The sequence below is a fragment of the Pavona decussata genome, unplaced genomic scaffold (assembly GCF_977016875.1).
Source record: "Pavona decussata unplaced genomic scaffold, jaPavDecu1.1 SCAFFOLD_48, whole genome shotgun sequence".
Taxonomy (NCBI): Eukaryota; Metazoa; Cnidaria; class Anthozoa; order Scleractinia; family Agariciidae; genus Pavona; species Pavona decussata.
Genome location: NW_028145470.1, coordinates 4,005,001 through 4,027,028, shown reverse-complemented (window position 1 = coordinate 4,027,028; position 22,028 = coordinate 4,005,001). Strand labels below are relative to the sequence as shown.

The 22,028-nt window shown below is 38.8% G+C and overlaps 2 protein-coding genes across 2 annotated transcripts in view; both read right to left on the bottom strand.

Moving 5' to 3' along the window:
• Positions 1-4: 4 nt before the first annotated feature.
• LOC146481859 (uncharacterized) overlaps positions 5-22,028 on the bottom strand; it is a 68,867-nt gene continuing 46,843 nt past the window's right edge. Inside the window, exon 15 of the mRNA XM_085107587.1 lies at positions 5-994. Within this exon, the coding sequence (XP_084963713.1) occupies positions 678-994 (317 nt within the window). The 3' untranslated portion in view covers positions 5-677. The remainder of the gene's footprint in view (positions 995-22,028) is intronic.
• LOC146481863 (uncharacterized) lies at positions 11,102-15,171 on the bottom strand. Its single transcript, XM_085107905.1, has 6 exons — positions 14,715-15,171; positions 14,173-14,322; positions 12,754-12,876; positions 12,323-12,445; positions 11,865-12,245; positions 11,102-11,442 (listed from the first exon to the last, which is right to left on the bottom strand). Exons 1-6 carry the CDS (start codon positions 15,034-15,036, stop codon positions 11,186-11,188), a joined length of 1,356 nt encoding a protein of 451 aa, XP_084964031.1. The 5' UTR covers positions 15,037-15,171; the 3' UTR covers positions 11,102-11,185.

The window sequence follows — 22,028 nt, the reverse complement described above, 5'->3', positions numbered from 1 at the left end:
ATTCACTTCACATTACTGTCATGTCTTTCATCGATACGTTTATCGACAATCTGACCATAAATTTGTGATTAATTATGTTTAAAGATTAAGGAGGGCAAAAATGAGATGGTAGGTCCTCAGAATGAACGGTTACTGGAGCAATAATGAGTAGCAAGACTTATCCTTGAGGTAGTTTGGCCCAAATTAGCTTTGATTAGAATCAATGTAACCCAAGAAACTAAGAATTCAACCTATCTTCTTAACTGTACCGTGGGGCATTTGAAAAGCTCATTTGTGCTTGCCGTGCATGGGGTACCTTGGGTGCCAGACGATTTTCTTGAGCGATAATTTCCGGTTCCGACCGAAGGTTCTTATTTGCCCCGAGAAGCGTCGGTTTTCGGCCGACAACAATGGGCCTCCAGGCGATTGGGAGTTCACTTGGCGCGCGAGAAAAAGCCTCTGGTACCCAGGGTACGTATACGGCATTCGCCGATTATTATTATTATTATTATTATTATTATTATTATTAATCCTAATGCCCGGGTGGGGGTGAGGAGATGGGCACTGCTAGAGGTTACTGATGAATTAGTTCTGATAAAGGGAAGGCGCCCTCATGACTTTGTCAAAGTTGCTTCGAATTGTAGCCATGTTTATGTGAACGCTGCCTGAACTACCTAAAAAGCGCGTTTTTGATCTTTTCATGTTACCTCATAAAACACTTCAATATCACTGGGAATAAAATAGCTGCGTCCAGTAAAAAACAAACAATTACCTTGTGAATACCCTGAGGGGAGGTCATAGGAGTAGCCACATCTGGTGTGGCTATTGTACTTCTGACTGTTTCTGTGTATGTAGATTCCGTGTCCTCTACCAAAAGCCGGCCCACGACCACTACTCCTGTATGTGGCGCACTTATATTCTCCTGACTTGATCCGTAGCTTAACAGGATTGTACCAACGGTTGTAGTTGTACAGTGAGTAGATAAAGCTTTTATTGGAATAGGTCCAATATGAATCTGGAACAAAGATATACAAGTTTTACACTTACATAACTAAAAAAATCGTAAAAAGCGGATAATTGTATGATAGCAAAATGATTTAATTACTATGAAGTTGAGAAAAAAACAGGACATTTATTTATAAGAACAGTTTTCAGGTGGGAAATTACAAACCCCAGTCCTAAAAAAATGTAGTCGAGCACCACTATTGAGACTGTAGAGTAGACTAAAAGTAATTGTGGTTTAGTCCACAATTGGAAAAATGACTGAAGAATTATTGCCTTGAGTTAGTGCACGTTAGCTGCACAAGTAACTTACTGAGGAAAAACACGGCAAAATAAGTAATAATTTAATAATCAAACTAAAGTGGAAAACTAATAGGATGAAGAGCAAAGTGATACTTACATCTATTCCAAGAGACATCTGTATATCCGCCAAATATGTAACTGCCGATTTGCTATGGAATGTTGAGGATGTCCAGCCATGCGCAAAAGCCCGCCAACATTATAAATAATAATAATAATAAATTTAAATTTGTACCGCGCAGTTTCTATAAAAATATTCAACTGCACCTGACAATAAATATTAAATTAAAAATAAAATAAAAGTTCAAAATTACAATTCTAAAATTCCATAAATAATAAAATAATTCATCAATAATGCAAATTAATTAGAATAACTATAGTAACTAATTAAATGCCCTATTAAATTAAAAAAGTTTTAAGTCTGTGTTATAAACATAACACAAACCTACTGCGGACTGAGTTACGAAGTACTGGGTTTAAATATAAAATCAACTGGTCCACATACGAGCTGCTCTCGGGGCTGAGAATACTGGATGTAGAGAGGCCACCTAAACGAAAGAAAAATTTTAAGAAGCAGTCTTGTCTCTAGCCGGGAATTTAAGATGATGGATTCGAAATTGTCGTTCAACGCCCTCTGATTTCAAAATAAGAACGGTATTATCCTGTAGCTATACATATTTGACCCTGAAGAGGAGGTTTTGTTGCGGGCAGGAAAACAGGCAGTGGTGACTCACGACCGTCAGGTAGGTGGGTGGCCCGCTCTCAAACACTAGACTTCCTTCTCTTTGTGAAACGAAAGTATATCGGCGCCTCGACTCTACGGGCCTCGGTTTGGTGTAAAAAATAAGATGGGGAGGTGGGGGGGGGGGGGTGGGAGAGGAACCTTCCTTTGATCCAGCACCGAAAGGGATAGACTGTTTGGACCAAAAGCCTGTTACTGCGGAGAGACAATATACACTTAATGTATTGCCCCGAGGGAAACAGTTAGTTTTGTTTTCCCGAGAGTCCTGATGTTTCGTCGAGGGAAACATATATCAGGACTAGAGGGAAAACAAAACTAACTAGTTTCTCGAGGGAATACACATTAAGTGCTTTGTTATATATTTAGACTTTTCCTTCAACAATCACAGCAAAATAAACAAAGAACTGAGAGGGCAACAACTGCGAAATTGTATCCCGGTCGGGATACATTTGCATTTGATTAGGGGCACGTGACCAAGAATCAACCAATCACAGTGCTTGTTTTGTTGAGTGAAAGTCTAGGTATATAACAATATCTAGTAAAGTGCTAGTGCAGGTACTTGTATATTTAACTTGTCTTGGTGATATGCGTTTCTGTTAATTGGTTAATGACATGCGAAACTGACGCACTATTTGCTTGACCATGGCAGCAGCCGATTACCGCGATTAACTGGCAAACTTAACTCACGTTTATATACGCAGTAGTGTCCGCTTCCGTGATAGTTTGACTAACAAGCACAGCTGTAAGACCCCACGGTGTTATTGCAAACGGCGTACGGGTGACGATTGTGCGAGCCACTTGTACATTCATTGATATCTGAAAATTTTGTTACATTGAAACAAAACTGCTCAATGTCATGTTTGAATGTTTATCACATCATAACACAATTCATTATCTGATACCAGTACAAGACACTGCACTGAAACGCATGCCCTAGAGGCCTTTCACGCATGCGCAAAACATGCATCCTAATGTGTAATGTGTACAACTGCTTTATTACGCAATTGCATAATTGCATATTTGTTGACTTGGTTCACGCAGCAGTGATTAATTTTTTTTCTTAGGCCCTGTTCAGACTAGATGCCCGTGCCAGGGCTCTGTGCCCGGGCACCAAAAAGTACGTTGTTCACACTTGTAGGTGCCTAAGGAGCAATCATGTTCTCCTTCGTCAATTTAGCGCCCGAAATTTTGTTCACTGTATCGCAGGGAGGCTTGAGGAAAAAACGTAAGGACTGACAAAATCCTGTTCAGACCAGTGCCCGTGCCAGGGCACGGTGCCCAGAGTTTTGCTCGGGCACGGACAAAAAGCTTTGTTCAGACTAGTGCCCGAGCCCGAGAACCGGGAACAGGCACCTAGTCTGAACGGGGCCTTAGGGGATCCTCGTTTTCAGTTTAGTAACATTGTGTGATTGCAAAAATGCACATTTTCGTATGCAATTGCACAACAACGTTGTTTTCTCAAATTATCTAAAGATATATCCATTAGATTAGAACAGTTTGAATTGGGAAGTAATTTCGCTTTTGTTATGGTTTTGCTTTACAGAGATCTGTGATTGGTTAACAAAACTCGCGCTACGTTCCCAACCAATGAGAAGCAAAACCACAATTAACCAACCGTGACTTGCCCGTACTCGTTTTCCCGCGCTTAACACCACTATAGTTACATATATTTACACCGAGTTCCGATTGGTTTATTGTATTGCTGTAGTGATTGGCCAATGTAATTACAGTCGAACCTGTATATAACGGCCACCCTCGGGACTTGAGGAACTGGCCGCTTAATACAGGTGGCCGCTTAATACAGGATTACTAAAAATACTCACTGGGCGTTGTCTAATGTCAATTTTAATGGTGTATCATACAAAAACATTTCATGCAAGGAAACAATAGGACAATCAACACTCTTTCAAGAGATCAATACTTTAAACAAAGTTCAGTGCAAACTTGTAACTTAATGGTATAATATACGTAACATTGTGTAAAAGCACTGTGCAATAAATTGTCCTCTACTCTTGTACGGTGTACAGTACTGTGTTTCTAACTCACTTACTTACGTGACTTGCAGTTCACAACAAAATATCTCATTCCGTCATTTCATAGTTGTTACGATCGAAGTGGAGTTATCACGGCAATGTTGCTAATTAAAAGTAACACAATATATAACAAAATTCTTCAAGTTAAAATAGGAATAGGGTAAGAATTACAGCGACTTAAACAAGTGGGACACGTGCGTTTGGCACCTCAGAATTTGAAACTTTTGTTTGTAGAGCAAATCGTTGACTGTCGGCACTCCCAGCGACAATTCCTGTTATCCATGGCACTGTGTATATAGCTTTTCCATTCAAGGATGGCCGCTTAATACAGGTAAAAATAACAAAGAAGACTGCTACAGGGTGGCCGCGGCCGCTTAATAGAGGTGGCCGCCTAATACAGGTAACAAATACAGCGTTTGTATGCAAGAAAAATAGGGACTTTAAAAACTGGCCGCTTAATAGAGGGTGGCCGCTTAATACAGGGCCGTTATATACAGGTTCGACTGTACTTCAAGACACTCAATTAAAAACTGCTGTATTATACAACTTTTTATGAAAATTTTGCATCGAATTTACTTAATTTACTACAACGAAGGGAAGACAACGTTTCAGTTTGCATAGAAGAAGCCAAACGTCGTCGTCGTCATCATCATCATCATCATCATCATCATCATCATCATTTATACATGTACGAGACGGAGGGGAAGCATTTGTCCGATCTCTGTGAAACTTGGCAAACAGTTTATTATTGGTGTCCTTATTAATTTTTTTAAAATTTGCTGTATCAGATTCTAGTCACGTGACCTGAAAACGACTTATAACGAATGAAATCTTTACTCAAAAATGGGGAACAAAATGCTACATTATATCAATCTTGTTTTTTGCTTACTCGATGAGCTCTTTTAAGGGCTTTATCATCTCGCCTTTTAATGATGTCCACATCTTAAGAGTAACGGTCAATTAAGAAAAATGGGTCACATGACATGAAAATTTCCAAATATCTTAAAAGATAAATAACGAGTATCACCTTAAAAGGCGGAATTAGGGTAGGCACAGTTATACTAAACATTTTAATGGCAAACGTTTTCAAAATTTTGGAATGTAAATGTTCCCCATTTTCAAAAACAAGTTATGTGACGTCATCAACCAAGGAATGTCACGTGACACTTAGGAAGACTTCTGTTTGGTCAAGAAAGTCAGGCAGTTTGTGGAATGAATTTCCTCTATAGTGTTAATCCTTTTCTCGACAGAGAATAGAGGTTCCTTAAAATCTTTGCTGGGGGTCTTTGAAGGACAAATAACCAAGCCTTAAAGCACTTGAGTACGTCTAGAAACTTTACGTTGAAACCTGAACCATAAACGTGCAAAGGGGGTATTTTGAGAATTATTGCTATTCGTTAAACGTGATCCCTCCCAAACCTCTTTAGGGTCTGTCGGATTATGCTCGTAAAATAGAGTATTATGCTTTCGCGCGTCACCCGTGAAAGCAGGGTATTATGCTCAAAATTATACTCGGCTGGAGGTATAATGCTCAAATTATGCCGGACTAAAATGACACTTCCACCCCCCACCCCCATAGGACCGTACCTATCATTAAACATTCCTAGTCTTTCTCAATTATCTGATTCTGCCATGATGCAAATCCACGAACACTGTACAAACTTGGAAGCCTAGCATAAATAGGTAACCAGGCCTTCGCACTGGGTACGAGTCTAAGGTATCCAGTTCCTAAAATACTCCCGCTTTTATCAACTATGTACATTCTAGCTGGAGTTGCTGGCAAAATTTGTATACACTATTCACAGTTTTCAGAAACAACAGCATTATGCTACAAAATACATTAGCATTATGCCAATATTATGCCTAATGCTCCAGATATAGTATTATGCTCAAAATTATGCTGGCATAATCCGACAGACCCTAAACCTCTTTCCCTTCCACCTCCCCTCCCCCAAATTGGAACTTAATTCAGTTGAAATTTGGTCTTTTACGGAATTGTGAACTTGACTTGATATTATTATTTCTTGTTCGCCGATTCTCTGTACAATAGAATGGCGGCAACAGATTTCAATGAGTTAAAATTGAACTGAATGAAAAACTGATACCAGCACTGTAAAGAGCACCTTCATTTTAGTAATCTTGCAAAGTTAGTTATTTACTCTGTAGTAAAACTAATTTTAGTTGAAAGGCTTACCGAACTTAATTAATATTCACTGAGTATATAAAAGAATGTCTGTACGTTGTAAATAACCAAACTACTGAATTACCCGACTGTCCGTACCGCCGTGCTACACTGAGTTACCATAGACTACTAGAGTGTACGTGTGAAGACTGCGAATTTTGTAAACAAATTAAATAGTTCTAGTTTTGTTAATGATTGATTTCTGCTTCGCCTCCACGGACGAGTCACAACGACCCTGTACCTTGGCATTCTGTAACAAGTGTCATGCAGCAAGTTTAGTGCTCTTCGAAGCTTTTACCCGCCATTTCTCCGTTCAACAGCACCCAAGTTGTATCACTGACCTTTCCACATCTCAAAAATCGTTTGGATAGCCCAAAAGTAGTTTGTTACAACACTTTATACGGTATTCTGTAACGCATAACTCCGATAGCCTTAGTTCACGTGTCTTAGTAGACGGGCCTCGCCGTTTGTTACTTTCGATTATATATATTTTGGGGTAAAACACTACTTCCCTCAACTAACAAGAAAAAAGAGACCTTGTATTTTAAGAGCAAACGCACCTTGACGGGTAACATTGTTTTTACAGCGTATTTTAAAATGTTTTAATCACAGCAAAATATACCTCTATGATAGATTTTCAACGCTAGTAGAGATAGTTCGCAGTTTTGTCCGTATCGATACCAGCCTACTCACCAAGGTTTATCTTCAGCTCAATAGCAGACAAGTGCGATAGAAAAGACACTCATTCAGGCCACTGCCAAACAGTTTGATTTGGTGCTGTCAACACAACAAGGGAAAATTTTATTGCAGATCTTTTCTACAGTGCTTCTTTTGTATTAAGGGAGCAGGGATGGCACAGTGGTGAGAGCGCTCGTCTCCCACCAATGTGGCCCGGGTTCGATGCCCGGACTCAGCATCATACATGGGTTGAGTTTGTTGTTGGTTCTCGTCCCTGCTCCGAGGGTTTTTCTCTGGGTACTCCGGTTTTCCTCCCTCCACAAAAAACCAACATTTCTTAATTCCAATTCGACCTGGAAACAGTGGACGAAGAGCCACTCTGTGGATGTGCCAGTGAAATTCCCATTTATTTTTATTTGTTGATTTAATAAAACCATGTTACAATGAACATTTTCTCGCTTTACTTTATATAGGCGAATCTTTGTTTACACTTTTTGCCCTATTTACATATGCTTATCACTATCTGATGACGCTGATAAAATAAAAACTCTGAATATTGAAAGCGTATAACAGTTTCAGTTTAGTTTTCTCTGAGAATTTGAGCCCAATACATGGAATGCTTTCGGAGAAATTCTCTTCTAAAATCTCGAAATTTTACAGCAAATGTATGGCTCATTAATTTTTTTGCCACCCAGCAATTTCGCAGTTTTTGATGGCTGATATTTCCTTTAATATTGCTTGTAAAGAGCTGAAAATTGCACAAATTGCTTAACTTAACCAGCTCTTTCAACTTTTGCATTTAGTTTATATATACGACCCCGGCTTCTTATGAGGGAAAATGCAAACAATGACGTCGGCAACGATTCGCCTAGAGACTGGGTTATTAGGCTCAATATTGAGTCTACAGATATGTTCTTATCATCCTTTTGGAAACCGCCATATACCGCTCGGCTTATTCCCCTTATTTAGTAATCTCAAACATTTCAACGAGTTCTTAATCGTTTATTATTAAAGAAAAAATGAATAACACAACTTTTACTCCTACTACTACTACTAGTAATTCAATAACAGGCGCAACAACAAACTCAAACTCATCTTCTTGTCGACTACTAGTTGGAAGGGAGGTTCTTTCATCGGCGACCACTCATTCCATACTCGTACTGTCCCACTGGTAGCTTTCTTTACATTTGCAGGAATACGACCACTAATTCGTTCAGCAAAGACAGTGTAAGAAGATTTCGGTTAAAAAGACTTCATCTTAACAATCGCTCATCGTTATTTCCACACGGAACGATAGCCGACTGCACACTATTTCCAAAATTTAACAGCAGCCACTCAACCACGTGTAGTGTACTGAATGCAGTGATTATGCAAGAGTGACAAACATGTTTACCACGCATACCAGCAGACAAAAGCAATTGTTTATACAAATTGTTGAGTGAATAATCCAAAGTTCAGAAAACAGTTGAGAAAAACATCTTTACGGCCGAAATCTCACTGCCTACTACTGCCATTAAAAAATGTAATGTATTAGACTTCCACCTGGTATAAAATAAGCATTTCATTATTTAAGGTCCTTGTTTCTATTAGGAATCCTCACCAACCGAAAAAATAAGCATGTTATTGACCTGTCCCTCAGGGATATGTGATATATTCCCCTCGTGGCGTGCCCGAGGGCTACGCCCTCGGGCACGTTCCAGGCCCTCGTTCCAGGCCAATAACCTTACATATTACAAGCAACTGAAATAAAAAAAAATTAGCGTAAACAATAAGTAAGCCAGTTGAGTTTCCTGTTTTTCACAAGTTAATCAGAATTTCCTAGAATTAAGCTTATAAACAACTCGAAATGTCTAGTATTGCACCTCAAGCTCCAGTGGTGTGCGGTGCACCTCAAATCAAGCAAGGCAGTTAAAATTACCTGGCAAACGTTTCTAAGATATATAGACCAAGACACTGCCTACCTGCTAAAATTAAAATAGCTTCACTTACCTACAACCAACAACCATTGAAAAACACGACGTGACCGGCAAACCTTGACTCGGCCGGTAAGGCTTGATAACTGTAGAAAAAGTTTGAGAGCCGATACGAAAACCATGGAGAAAATTGTATACAGCTATTTTGAGACCGTGAGGTAAAGAGCTCTTCAAGGCAAGCGAAATTCTCCTCTCAATCGACAAGAGTTCCACAAGAGGAAGAATCGTTGAAACGGGCGCAGAAAATACGAAACGCCTGCCGGGAATGTCTATGTTTGCGCTTACTTAATTCCTACCCAAGCCCTCTCGGCCATAATGGCAATCTCCAATTTTGACGGGAGACGACTTCCGCGGGAAGTGCGAGAAAAATAGATCACATTGCATCATAATTATTAAGGTTTACCCGCAGTTTTCTAGTTTCTACTCGTAATTTGAATACTTCGGACGGTTTGGGAAATTTTTAGCGAGTCCGCTGTCGTCGAAACTTTTCACTGTCAAGCTTGAAGTTCGTTCTTTCTTTCTTTTTTTATTTGTTGCTCTTACAAGGTGTATTACGCGAGACATCATCCAATTGGCAAAACAGCTTATCAGCGGTTCGTTCTACGCCAGCATTCGTCGGAGAACTGGGGGAAGGAAATCGAATGTGAAAAAGTAGGGAAAGCGTGAAAGCATGGTAAGAATTTTTACTTTTTCGCTTTTTTGATGAACGAATTACTTCGAATTCAGTTCGCGAAGACGTGTATCGGAGCGGCTGTGGGCATTTATGTCATTCTCGACTTTTTTGTGTTTGCTCAAATATGCACTGAACGTTCTCGGAAATGTTTTATGAGGCCTTCTGGGACTGATCTATCCGAACAGAAAATTCCAGTTTTGGTTTTGATTTTGTACAAACTGCACTATATATACAGTATATTTGTTGACTTGTTTTTCGTACTCCAAACAGCTTTGCAAAATTTGTGAAAAACGTGCTAAGTTCTGATGCAATAATGCGCTTTAAAATAACTCGCAATTCGCTTGCCAACCTCGTTCCCAGGGCTTTTCCCTTTGAAATTGGGAGGGGCTGGAATTTCAAAGGGAAAAGCCCTGGGAACGAGGTTGTTCGCTTGTATCACTTGCGTGTTGCACTGCCTTGATATTGATGCAGCATTTCATCCACAGACTGAAAAGTTAGAACCACTTTGAAAAGCATAATAAACAGCCTGACAACAGAAAAGTACTGCTCAGTAGCTTCCATTTGAATGGTCACACTTAAGAATTTCATCCACAGACTCAAAAGTTAGAACCATCTTGAACAGCAAAATAAACAGCACCAAAGGGAAGTAGTGCTCAGTAACTTTTCATTTGAATGGTCACACTTTAGGATTTCATCTACAGTCAAAAGTTAGAATCACCTTGTACAGCATAATAAACAGCACCACAGGAAAGTACTGTTCAGTAGCTTTTAATTGAATGGTCACACTTTAAGGTTTAATCCACAGACTTAAAGTTAGAACCATCCCGAAAAGCATCATAAACAGTACCACAGAGAACAAAAACCTCCAGCAGTTACATTGAAATGCTACAGTGCGTCAAGAATTCATCCACATCTTTAAAACGTAGACTTTTAGCTCGGCTTCGATATTTGTCAGTTAACGAAACAAAGCGTAAAATAACAAAGCTGTCTGAAACAAAACAGGAAACAACACAAATATAAATTCCGTTATTACCCAAGGAGTTTATTGAAAGCATCGCATAACTGAACAAAACAAAAAAAATCTACTCTTAACTCAACTGAAGACATTTTGGTGACTGTTGCCGGGAGTTTTGGCTTGAAACAAGACATGTTTTTAGTCTCCTAACAGATAATACTGTCAACAAAGTGTAACCGGTAATGTAAGTTGATTTAAGTTAATAGAAGAATTCCTTTTTGACCGAAAAAGTGGAGGAAATTTTTTGTTTCAAAGCTTCATAATAAGCATGATTAGCCATTTAATTCTTTAAAAACGAAAAGATTTTTATCGTGTTTCTGTTCCAATTGACGTGTGACTGTCCCGCCAGCCCACGATACAAGGAGTAACTAGGCGGATTATATTAAAATAAATTTCGGGGTGGGGGGGTTGGGGTCACTACTTTCGGGATTTATTAGGGGCCACGACTTTTTGACGTTGATTTCGGAGGTCGTTAATTTCGGAATTTTATGGTATTTTAAACAAAACTATAACCACACAAAAGCTTCCTTATACTCATGCAAGCCTTTAATTCTCTCCTTCACTTGTTACACTTCAGGGTAAATAAACTCAGTACACAGCACAGAATCTCAAAAGTCCTTTGGCCGTATCTTCATCTCAGACCTCTTCACAGAGTAGTAGTTATTTTTCCAGTGGTACCATGTCATTCCTCTGCTATCGATACTCCCGTTGAAGTACCGACCATTCAGGTTAGAATTGTGGCAATGTTTGTACCACCAACCTCCTTTATAATTGAAGGCACAGTTGTTTGACCATTTGTCATTATCCCTGTCCCTGGTGGAAAATGTTGAACCACGATGATAACCAAGGGAATCACCAGCAGTACCTTAGAAAAGAAAACAAAAAGCGTGCATAATTTTACTCTAGTGAAAGAAGTAATAAGAAATCGTTACCGAAACGGGCTGAAACAGAGCTTTTGATACCACATTTGAGATTGTAAGTCGGAGCATTTTCGTAGCTAAAGTAACGATATTTGCATTGATATATGAATCATGGATTATTAATTATATTGGCAACATGCTGCACTCCTGAGCTATTAAATTATTAAAACGAAATGACGGTTCATCATATATCTCCTCGAGGTTTAAAGAAGCGAGGAAAGTTTAGATTTTAAATTCAGAATCAAAGTTTCAGGTTAACAATTGATAGATTCAAAATAGCCAATTAATAACTCTAACAAGTCGGTTAACCGCTTTCTCATTTCTTTCCTACATCACAAAATTCAATCTGAATCCCTTTTAAGTTTACCTGAGTAACTACCCAAGCTCATCTTGTATTTGCTCCTCTCGCTTGTCACAGCAAATGAACTGTATTCTGCAAATGCTGTTTTACCATGAAGGTCTTCCAAGTCGACGCGAATCTTGTTGCTGCTGCTAACAGTCAGGCGGTGAATCTTGTCCAATCCGAGCCAAAACTCGCCGTTCAGATTACCAAAACCTCGTTTGTAGTCATCCCAACCGCGAAAGAAATCTACAGAGCCGTCCTGTCTCCTCTGAAACACCGTCCAACCTCCACCGGCTGTTTTCTGATCACAGAAAACTTCAAATTCACCCAAACGATCAGGATCGATTTTGTACACTCCACTGATCTGGTTACCGAACTTATAACCTTCGGCGCAGTTCTTGTAAACTGCAATTGATACAATAACATCAAATGATTATCCTATGAGCTGTTACCAAAAGCAAAAGAACTCTTCCATTTCTTACCGCTGCAAGTTTTTCCATTTCCAGTAAAACCGGGTTTGCACGTACAAACATAGGAACCGATATTGTTAACACAATTGGCTTTGGTGTGACAAAGTGCAGGAGAAACGCTACATTCATCAATGTCTGAGGAAAAACAATAGTAACAGAAACTGAATTAGCCTTTAGGTTCCTGCACAATAAGCAAAAAACAGATTTGCTAGGCTTTTTGGAAACTATGTGCTGACAGAAACATCACGATTTCAGTTGGCGAACCTGTTACATGTGTTTTCTTTTCTCTTATAGTCTGTTTACAGGATTTCATTCTTTTGACCTCATAGAAGAATGAAAGTAACTTTCTCTTATCGATTAAGATACAGTCCGTTAGTAACATAACATTAAATGATTATCCTATGAGCTGTTACCACAAGCAAAAGAACTCTTCCATTTCTTACCACTGCAAGTTTTTCCATTTCCAGTAAAACCGGGTTTGCACGTACAAACATAGGAACCGATCTTGTTAGCACAATTGGCTTTGGCGTGACAAAGTGCAGGAGAAACGCTACATTCATCAATGTCTGAGGAAACACAAAAGTAACAGAAACCGAGTTAGTCTTAAGGTTTCTACACAATAAGCAAAGAAACAAATTTGCCAGGCTTTTTTGAAGCTTTATGCTGACAGAAAACACAGCACGATTTTGAGGAACTTGTTACATGTTTTTTCTTTTCTCTTATAGTCTGTTTACAGGATTTCGTTCTTTTAACCTCATAGAAGAATGAAAGTAACTTTCTCTTGTTGATTAAGACACAGTCCATTATTAGTAGTAATAAATGAGCGACGATCGCAGTTAAGTACGGAAATCAGTAACTGCGATTGTCTCATTTATTAATTCTTTTATCCACTGTTCAAATATATGAACTGCATACACTCCACTTCCATCCGGCTTTATTTCAATAGGTGTGATAGGAATTCACAAAATGACCAGCTTTCAGTTGGCTTAATAGCTTAGTTGGTAGAGATGGTTTACTGTTATCACAGAGGTCATGGGTTCGAATCCCTTTTAACCCTGTATATGACTTTCATGGTCACGGAAGCCTATTGCTCAGCTCACATAAATGCATTATTTTTGAGTTCCGTTTTCATTGTCCACCCAATTTCGAGAATGGAAAACGATTGAAAGCGATTTCTCCTGAGTAGAATTTACTGAAAATACATTCATTTGCAATAAGAAAACAACTTTTAAAATGCCGTTATTTGAAGCATGGTTAAGCTGAAGAATTTTACTTCTCTTGTTCCCCGACCGATGGTTAAGGGGAATGAAGATTCTTGGTACGAGCTTGGCATCGATCGACTCTTGCATCCCTTTCTTGTTACGTGGACTATTTGAAGACGATGATTCGTTTAGTCAAGGCATGCTGTACGTGATCAAAATGGCTGTGCGACGCAATTTTGAATCCGAAGGCAAGTTTTTATCACCTCGTTGTTATTTCCTTTACATAAGGTACGAAAAAAGATGGCGGCTTTTACCACAATACTTTGCGAGCCGATCACAGCTAATAGGCTGCTTCCTGTACCAATTACATTGTGTTTGCTAAGTTTGAAGATTTGGAACTTTTCTGTGCGTTTTAATGAGCTTTTATAATGTTTTCGTACGCTAAGAATTATGGGTTAAAATATCAGCCGCCATGTTTTTTGGTCCTGCTGATTATCATCACCTACGTTCAACTTTCTATGCCTCACGCTACACGCTTCACGTCCGGTTCCTTGCGTTTGGCCCTGGCTTCATTTGGGCACTGTTTGCACTCACTCTACCCGCGCAACAGCCCAGCTATTTTATAGAAACAATTTTCTGACCAGTCTTTATTTTACACACCTTCGGTTGCCATGTTACAGTAAGCGAGGACACTCGTTCCTGGTATGATGGAGTAGAACCAGTATTTGCCATTGACAGCTTGCCCTCCTTCATTCTCTTTTATTTCTTTGCAAGACTTGGCCGGCAGCTTAGAGATGGAGCCGACAGGAACTGTGAAGATGAAGCCATTTAACAAAGTTAGCTCATTCTGAGTAGCAATATACTTAGCTGTGGTGCTGTTTGTTATGTTATGAAGGTGTGCTTACTTGTGAGTCTGTGGATGAAATCCTAAAGTGTGACCATTTAAATGAAAGCTTCTGAGCAGTACTTTCCTGTGGTGATGTTTATTATGCTGTACAAGAAAGGTGGTTCTAACTTTTGAGTCAATGAATGAAATCCTAAAGTGTGACCATTCAAATGATAGCTACTGATCAGTACTTTCCTGTGGAGCTGTTTGTTATGCTGTATAACGTGGCTCGAATATCTCAGTCTGTGGATGAAATCGCGGTTATTATCGAAATAAAAAAGAAAAAAAAACATCTAAACATAACTTAAACTCATACCTCTTCTAACATCGAGCTTGACATAATATCGATCGGAGTCCTTAACAAAATTCTCTGGACTCGCTTCCTTCGTGCGGTTGTTCCATTCACACACACTCTCTGAAACCACGAAGTTAAAACTTTGACAGAGGTCTTCTTCTCTGCATACGAACAGACATTCAGCATGGCCAGATGGTGCATAGCGCTTGTTATAAGTGTGTCCCTGTAACTTCATACCGGATATTGGCAGCTGACGGGGTCCATTGCACTGCTCGGCAGTTGAGGCTTTGTGAACCAGGCCAGTTATAACGATCGCGAGGATAATTGGTGTAAACGCGGCCATTGTATATGACTCGTCGGCAAAAAGGAAAACCTACAATCGAAACATCAACAAAGGTGATATTAATTTGTATCACAAATTTCCTCAAATTTGCTATTGTCTTATTTATTATGGATTATGAAATCCGCCCGCTTGTTGTCACCGTTTCGTCGATTGATCAAAAAATGAAAGGCCTGGAAGGCAAGATACACCATTGCGTGCAATGAACTAACAGCCATTATCCAGTGCGCAGATATAATGGCACTTCTTTCTGTCATTTTTTTTAGCGGGAAAACAAGATAACCGTCGACATTTCAGGTGTCGTAACGGGGACAGCAAGGTATATAAATATCCTTTATTTAAACACGATAGGGTTTAAAGCTCAGAGCTTGTGGGGTTGTGTGAAAATAATTATAATATGAATCTATATTAAAATAGTGATAACATATACACTGAGTGTTATCGCGTTCCACGCGCGTTGGATCCACTCAGCTCGATTTCCTCTTTGGCCAGCTGCCACGAGATTCTTAAAGTGGTGCCAATACTAACGGTTCGTGCGTTTCGAAGTCACGCGTAATAATGCGTGGTGTGGCAGTATAGGACGACACTCGTTTGACTCAGGGCTTAATTCGCTCGCGTGACTTGCGGCGTTTCGCACGATATCCAAACGAAACGAAAATTAATGCCTTATGGTTTCCCGTGTATATCACGAGGATGTATTGCAGCCTAAATCCGTCAATCCTAGCACTGAAAATTCGGCACCTCGCATGATTGCGTAAATTTTTACATGTTAAAATTTCTACGTTTTTCATTCATGTTCTTTGGAAGGTTTGTTATTTCTTAACGATATAAAGAGCTCAACTTTTTGTGCTTATTTTTTAAACTAATGAGACGTGATTCAACCCATGCGCTTTGTTTGCTTGCTTTGAGCTACAACTAGTTAATAATTAAACATTGCTAAATTAAACCCTGACTGAGTGTTTTCGGCTCTTAAAATTAATATCAGTAGCACCTAATTAACTTGTTACTAAACGGACAGCAAAATCGTTCAATTTCGAAAACTGTTCTTAATTTTTTCTAACTTATTATATTCAGTGGAAATGTTTGAAATAAACGAAATAAAATAAAATGAAATGAAGGAAAATGGACAAAACTAAGCAGTTGAAAAAACAAATTGTCATTTTTTTTTTCGGTGTCATTGGAAGTTGGCCAGATTCAAATGCAGCCCAATAAAATTGTCTAGTTTATGACGCCAATGAAACCTGCTCTCGGTATAAGTGCTATGTGGTTTTTGGTGAAATACATTTTAGAACAAGAGTAATTAGGAACTCTTGAAAATAAGCGATGGTTGGAACTCTTCAAGTGCATCATAGACCTTTCCACCATTTTAGTCATTTCAGCCAAAGGTACTTCCCCTTATCCTCTTCCTGTTTAACCTGTCAAATGAATTTTCTTGGAGTGCGCCCAGTTTCGAATGCATTCCGGAGTAGTGGCCAATACTTGTTGAATGAATACTGAATTTGCTGTCAAGCTGAAAATCTGCTTGTAGAGTTAATTTCTGATGAATAAAAAAAATACGAACTTATTATTGTCCAATATTTTTTTCATCAGTATTCAATCGAATTATTGATGAGCTGAGCGCCAATGTTCTCCAAGCTTTTCCTTGTCCCATTCATGTGTAAACACGCATTCAAATTTTTTAAGAGCCCTACATGGAGACTCTTTGTCTGTTTCCCTTTTCTTGTGTTCCTCCCGCCATGTTTAAAATTCCAGTTTAGGATTAATTTTGAGCGAGCAATTTTCCAGTACAAGCTACTGAACCGAGGAAAGTTGTTCTGACTTCACAACTACGAAATCTGGTCATTTCATCTCAAACATTAATGGGAATCGAAACATTTTTCGAGAAAGTCAATGTTTCACTTACGTCCAGGAGCTAAGAATGCGTGTCAAAGTTTTCCCCTGTCAGGATGTCAAACTCAAACAAAAACTAGCCTGCAGTAGGAATCCATTCACTCGCAGCATGCAAAGGAATCCGGTTTCTTTTCGGCTAGATTGCGGGAGGGTCGAAAATGACTCTAGAGTAGTAACTTACTACTTTTAATTAAACAGCGTCCTATCTAAGATAAACAGCTTTCAGTTCAAAGCGATAAATTTAACATAACTACTAATAAAGAAAACTCTAGTTTTGAATTAGCCTTCTTTTAGTTGCATTCCTCTCCGATTTTTTCAATGGATGAACGTTATTTTGCTTGTGTTGTTAGGTGGAAGTATTAGGTAACTTAACTGGAAGTTTTTAGCTAACTGAAGCAGGTGGAAAAGATAACTATTTTAGCAGTACGTCTAAGGAAAGAGTCGTGTTAGAGAGTCTTGGTACTTCTTGTTCTGCGAGTTGTTGACCAATGACTTTGAGCTGTACGGTACTAGTGCAGAATTTAGACGATAAACGAGTTTCTGCTTTATATATAACGGGAAGTTCGTCTTAAATAAATTGTGATATTTCTTTTTTATATTAGTATTAAAAGCACACGTATCACGTCTCCACTTCCCGTAACTTTGTTTAATTTCCTTTAAGTGGACTTGTGGTTTTTGAAAATTAATTATTAACCACCCTAAATTATATCGCCTCTCCAGAAGAAAAAAGCATTTCTTGAGTTGAGTATCTAAAATTAAGTTGGCTGAGGCCTTTGCTGTGAAAAAATTTCCTTGTTTAAATAGAATTTTTCAAACCCTTGACTCTTAATTACACTGGATACAACTATGACGGTATGTGGTTGAAAATACAATGAAAATGTGCCCCACTTCAGTATGGTTGACAGTTAATTTTCCTTGTCGAATTAAAATATAGTGTTTCTAAACTCTGCAAATTTTCACTGGTGCACCAAAAACATCGTGGAAAAATTAATTGCCGAAGGAACTAAAAAATGCGACTGGAAAATGCAGCAGAACTGGCGTAATGTTCAAGTTTTTACTGATTCGAGTTCTTTAGAAAAGCAGTTCATAATAAATTCAAGAAAGAGTTATAAGAATATCGAGGATCAAAACCCTAACACCCTTCCGAATCACAAGCGAATTTAAAAGGTTAATGAATATCAAAACTTATATTTTTGAAGTTACTGGGGTGTCGGATTTTATTGAAAAAGACGTAAAAACCTGCGGATTTCTTAGCGCAGCGACTTCTATTAGCGCGGACGTGACAAACATGTTCTAATTCAAACAAACTTTATTGCAAGACCGTCTTGCAGCCTAATTGAACTGCCCTGTGTTGTCTTGACGCCTGAAAATTCAAGATATGTCTTGAGCAGGAAAAGTAGATGTTTATCTCAATTTCCCGACGCAAGTTGTATAATACTTTGCAACATTGGTATAGTGGCTATATATACGAATAGTACAGGTTGTTGAACAAATATGTCGCTTTGCATCGCAAAGACTGCAAAGACATGGCTGTTGTTCTTGTTGGAACTGAGAAAAGGAAGGTTTGTCTCCGGGGAACGAAAGACATCCCGAAACATTTTCATGCTGCAAGACCGAGTTCAACTCCTAGTGTTCCAACAATTGGTAATCTTTGCGTGCACAACTTTGCCTACCATGGTTAGACAAATTGCGCACTAAGCAGCTTCACTTGAATAAACAAGTGGCTCATTCGAAGAAAATACACTCTTATAAGACAGGCGGCAATTAAGTTTTACTTTGGTGCCAAAAACCACCCTTGATTTCTGGCAGAGCGATGCTGCACGCTTGTAAAAATTCTGAACTTGGTACACAACCATTTTTTCACCTGGCCACTAGGTCCGGGACCCCGGCCTGTATATTGCACAAGCGAGAGAAAAAACATCAAAAGGGGAAGTCATACGCATGGTTTCGTTCTCAACTTGTTTCGCAATGGCGTTGCTATAATTTTCAGGAAAAACAGCTAGACGTATAACAGTACTTTTAAGGAGAACTGTGGGCAGTGTATTGGTTTGAACAATCGCCCCTCACATGCACTGCAGCTTGGGTTCGAATCCCGAATTTGTTATGTGTGGGTAGATGATGTTGTTGCTTTCTTTCTTGGTGCAAAGGTTGTTCTCTAGATTCTGATGTTTTTCTCCCCCCACAAAAACCATTACGGACATTACTGTCAAAATCCTAATGAAAAGCACCTACAACACATTTTTTTTCTCGGCCTTTCAGCGTCGTAAAGTTTAGTTACACCACAAATCGAACCTAGATTTTGCAAAGAGATTTGGTACAACATTTTCGTCAAGATGACTTAAAGTTAGAACAAAGGATGTTTTTCCTCACCTGTTTAAAAATGGACTTGATGCACGTTCAAAGTCAAAGACAAACTGTTATGTTAACTAAAACGGCGGGACACTTTTAAAGAGTCGTGCGGGTGGCTGGCATTGATGTGAAGGTGTTAATTACCCAGTTGACAGGTGAAATACAGCTTCCAATATCAGAATGCAAATAGCGAGGATGACATTTATAATGAGAAGAGCAATGATCTTTTCTTTTTCTCTAACAACGATTTTAGATAAAAATGATGTTGTTCATGGTTACGGGTTCAGCTTACTTTCTCAGTATAAAGTAGGTGATAACGAGTTAACCACGCCAAAGATGATGATGATGATGATAATAATAATAATAATAATAATAATAATAATAATAATAATAACAATAATAATAATAATAATAATAAATAATAATAATAATAATAATAATAATAATAATCATAATAATAATAATAATCATAATAATAAATGATGGGATAGCGCCGCAAATATCTACACATGCAAACTATCAGTCAGATGGTCGAGCCTGTTATCAGACACTACATGTGATCGCATTGAAGCGTCCAACCAGTTTTAGCCTGTTCCAGGCTCCTAGAGAGATGCGCGAAGGAGAGTACGAGGGGACGAAAACGAGGGAGGAGCCTGGAACAGGCTAAACCAGTTTGCGCTCCTAATCCCAATCTATCTTAGGTGGACGCAACATTGCACATAGACAGGAAGGCACGTAATACTGTCGTGGAGAATGGAGGAAACAACAACAACAACAACAACAACAGAAAATTTTATTGTTATAAATGAAAGGCCTGGAAACAAGAAACACCATTGCGCGCAATGAACTAACAGCCATTATCCAGTGCGCAGATAGAATAGCCGTTCTTTCCTGCGAGTGTCATTATCCTTCATCGTTTTTGCAACTCGCGTACAGCATTAGTGACACACATTAGTGACCTTTAGATTCTAAGACAAGAACGAGTTTTTCCAATAAGAGTGGGCTTGCGCGTGGACCAAGTGTCATTTCTTTAGCGGGAAAAAAGGATAACCGTCGACATTTTAGGTGTTGTATAATGGGGGCGGCAAAGGAACTTGGGATGGGTTATCGCGCTCCACGCGCGCTGAATCACTCAGCTCGATTTCCTCTTTGGGTAGCCGCCACGGGATTCTTGTAGTGGTGCCAATTCACGGCTCGTGCATTTCGCAGTCACGCGTAATATCACTTGGTTTTGTGGCAGTATAGGACGACATTCGTTTGAGTCAGGGCTTAATTCGCTCGCGTGACTCGCGGATTCTTTGCGCTTACGACATTCGCACGGAACCCAAACAAACCGAAACGAAAAATAATGCTTTATGTGTTGTACCGTGTGTACCCGGGCGTGTATATCACGGGGATATATTGTAGCCCTTATTACACCCATTTTGAAATCACTGGTGATCCTTGCAATCTGATTGGCTCTCAACAGCGCGATTTATTCCCAAATTGCACCATTTTTTGCTCTAAATCGCTTCCCTTCTTTAGCGCACCACAATGGAAATGAAGTAACAAAAATAGAATATTAATATTGGCAATGATACTCTGTGATTTCAAAATGGGTGTTATAAAGTAGTAATTGAACTTTGTGTCGTGCAATTTTGGAATGAAATCATACTTGTGGTTTTCAATCAAACTCGCGCTGCGCGCTCGTTCGATTTTGAAATCACGCGTATGATATCAGACCAAATTGCACTCCACTCAGTTCAATTACCATTATAAATCCGTCAATCCTAGTGTTGAAAATCCGGCACCTCGCATGATTTTGTAAATTTTTACATATTTAAATTTCTACGTTTTTCATTTATGTTGTTTGGTAGCTTTGTTATTTCTTTACGATATAAAAAGCTCAACTTTTTTTGTTTATTTTTTTTTAACTAATAAGACGTGATTCAACCCTTTGTTTGCTTGTTTTGAGCTACAACTAGATAATTTTTAAACATTGCTAAATTAAACCATGACAGAGTGTTTTCAGCTCTGAGAATTAATATCCGTGGCACGTAATTAACTTGTTACTAAACGAACAGCAAATGCATTCAATTTGGAAATCTGTTCTTAATTTTTTCTAACTTATTATATTCAGTGGAAATATTTGAAATAAACGAAATAAAATAAAATGAAATGAAGGAAAGTGGACAAGACTAAGCAGTTGTGAAAAACAAATTGTCATTTTTTTCTGTTTTTTGGAAGTTGGCCAAGTTCAAATGCAGCCCAATAAAATTGTCTAGTTTATGACGCCAATGAAACCTGCTTTCGGTATAAGCGCTAAGTGCTTGTTGGTGAAATACATTTTAGAACAAGAGTAATTAGGAACTCTTGAAAATAAGCGATGGTTGAAACTCTTCAAGTACATCATAGTCCTTTCCACCATTTAAGTCATTTGAGCCAAAGGTACTTCCCCTTATCCTCTTCTTGTTTAACCTGTCAAATGAATTTTCTTGGAGTGCGCCCTGTTTCGAGTGCATGCCGGAGTAGTGGCCAATACTTGTTGAATGAATACTGAATTTGCTGTCAAGCTGAAAATCTGCCTGTCGAGTTAATTTCTGATGAATAAAAAATACAAACCTTTTTTTGTAAAAACTTTTTCCCATTAGTGTTCAATAGAATTATTGATGAGCGCCAATGTTCTCCAAGCTTTTCTTTGTCCCATTCATGTGTAAACACGCATTCAAATTTTTTAAGAGCCCTACATGGAGACTCTTTGTCTGTTTCCCTTTTCT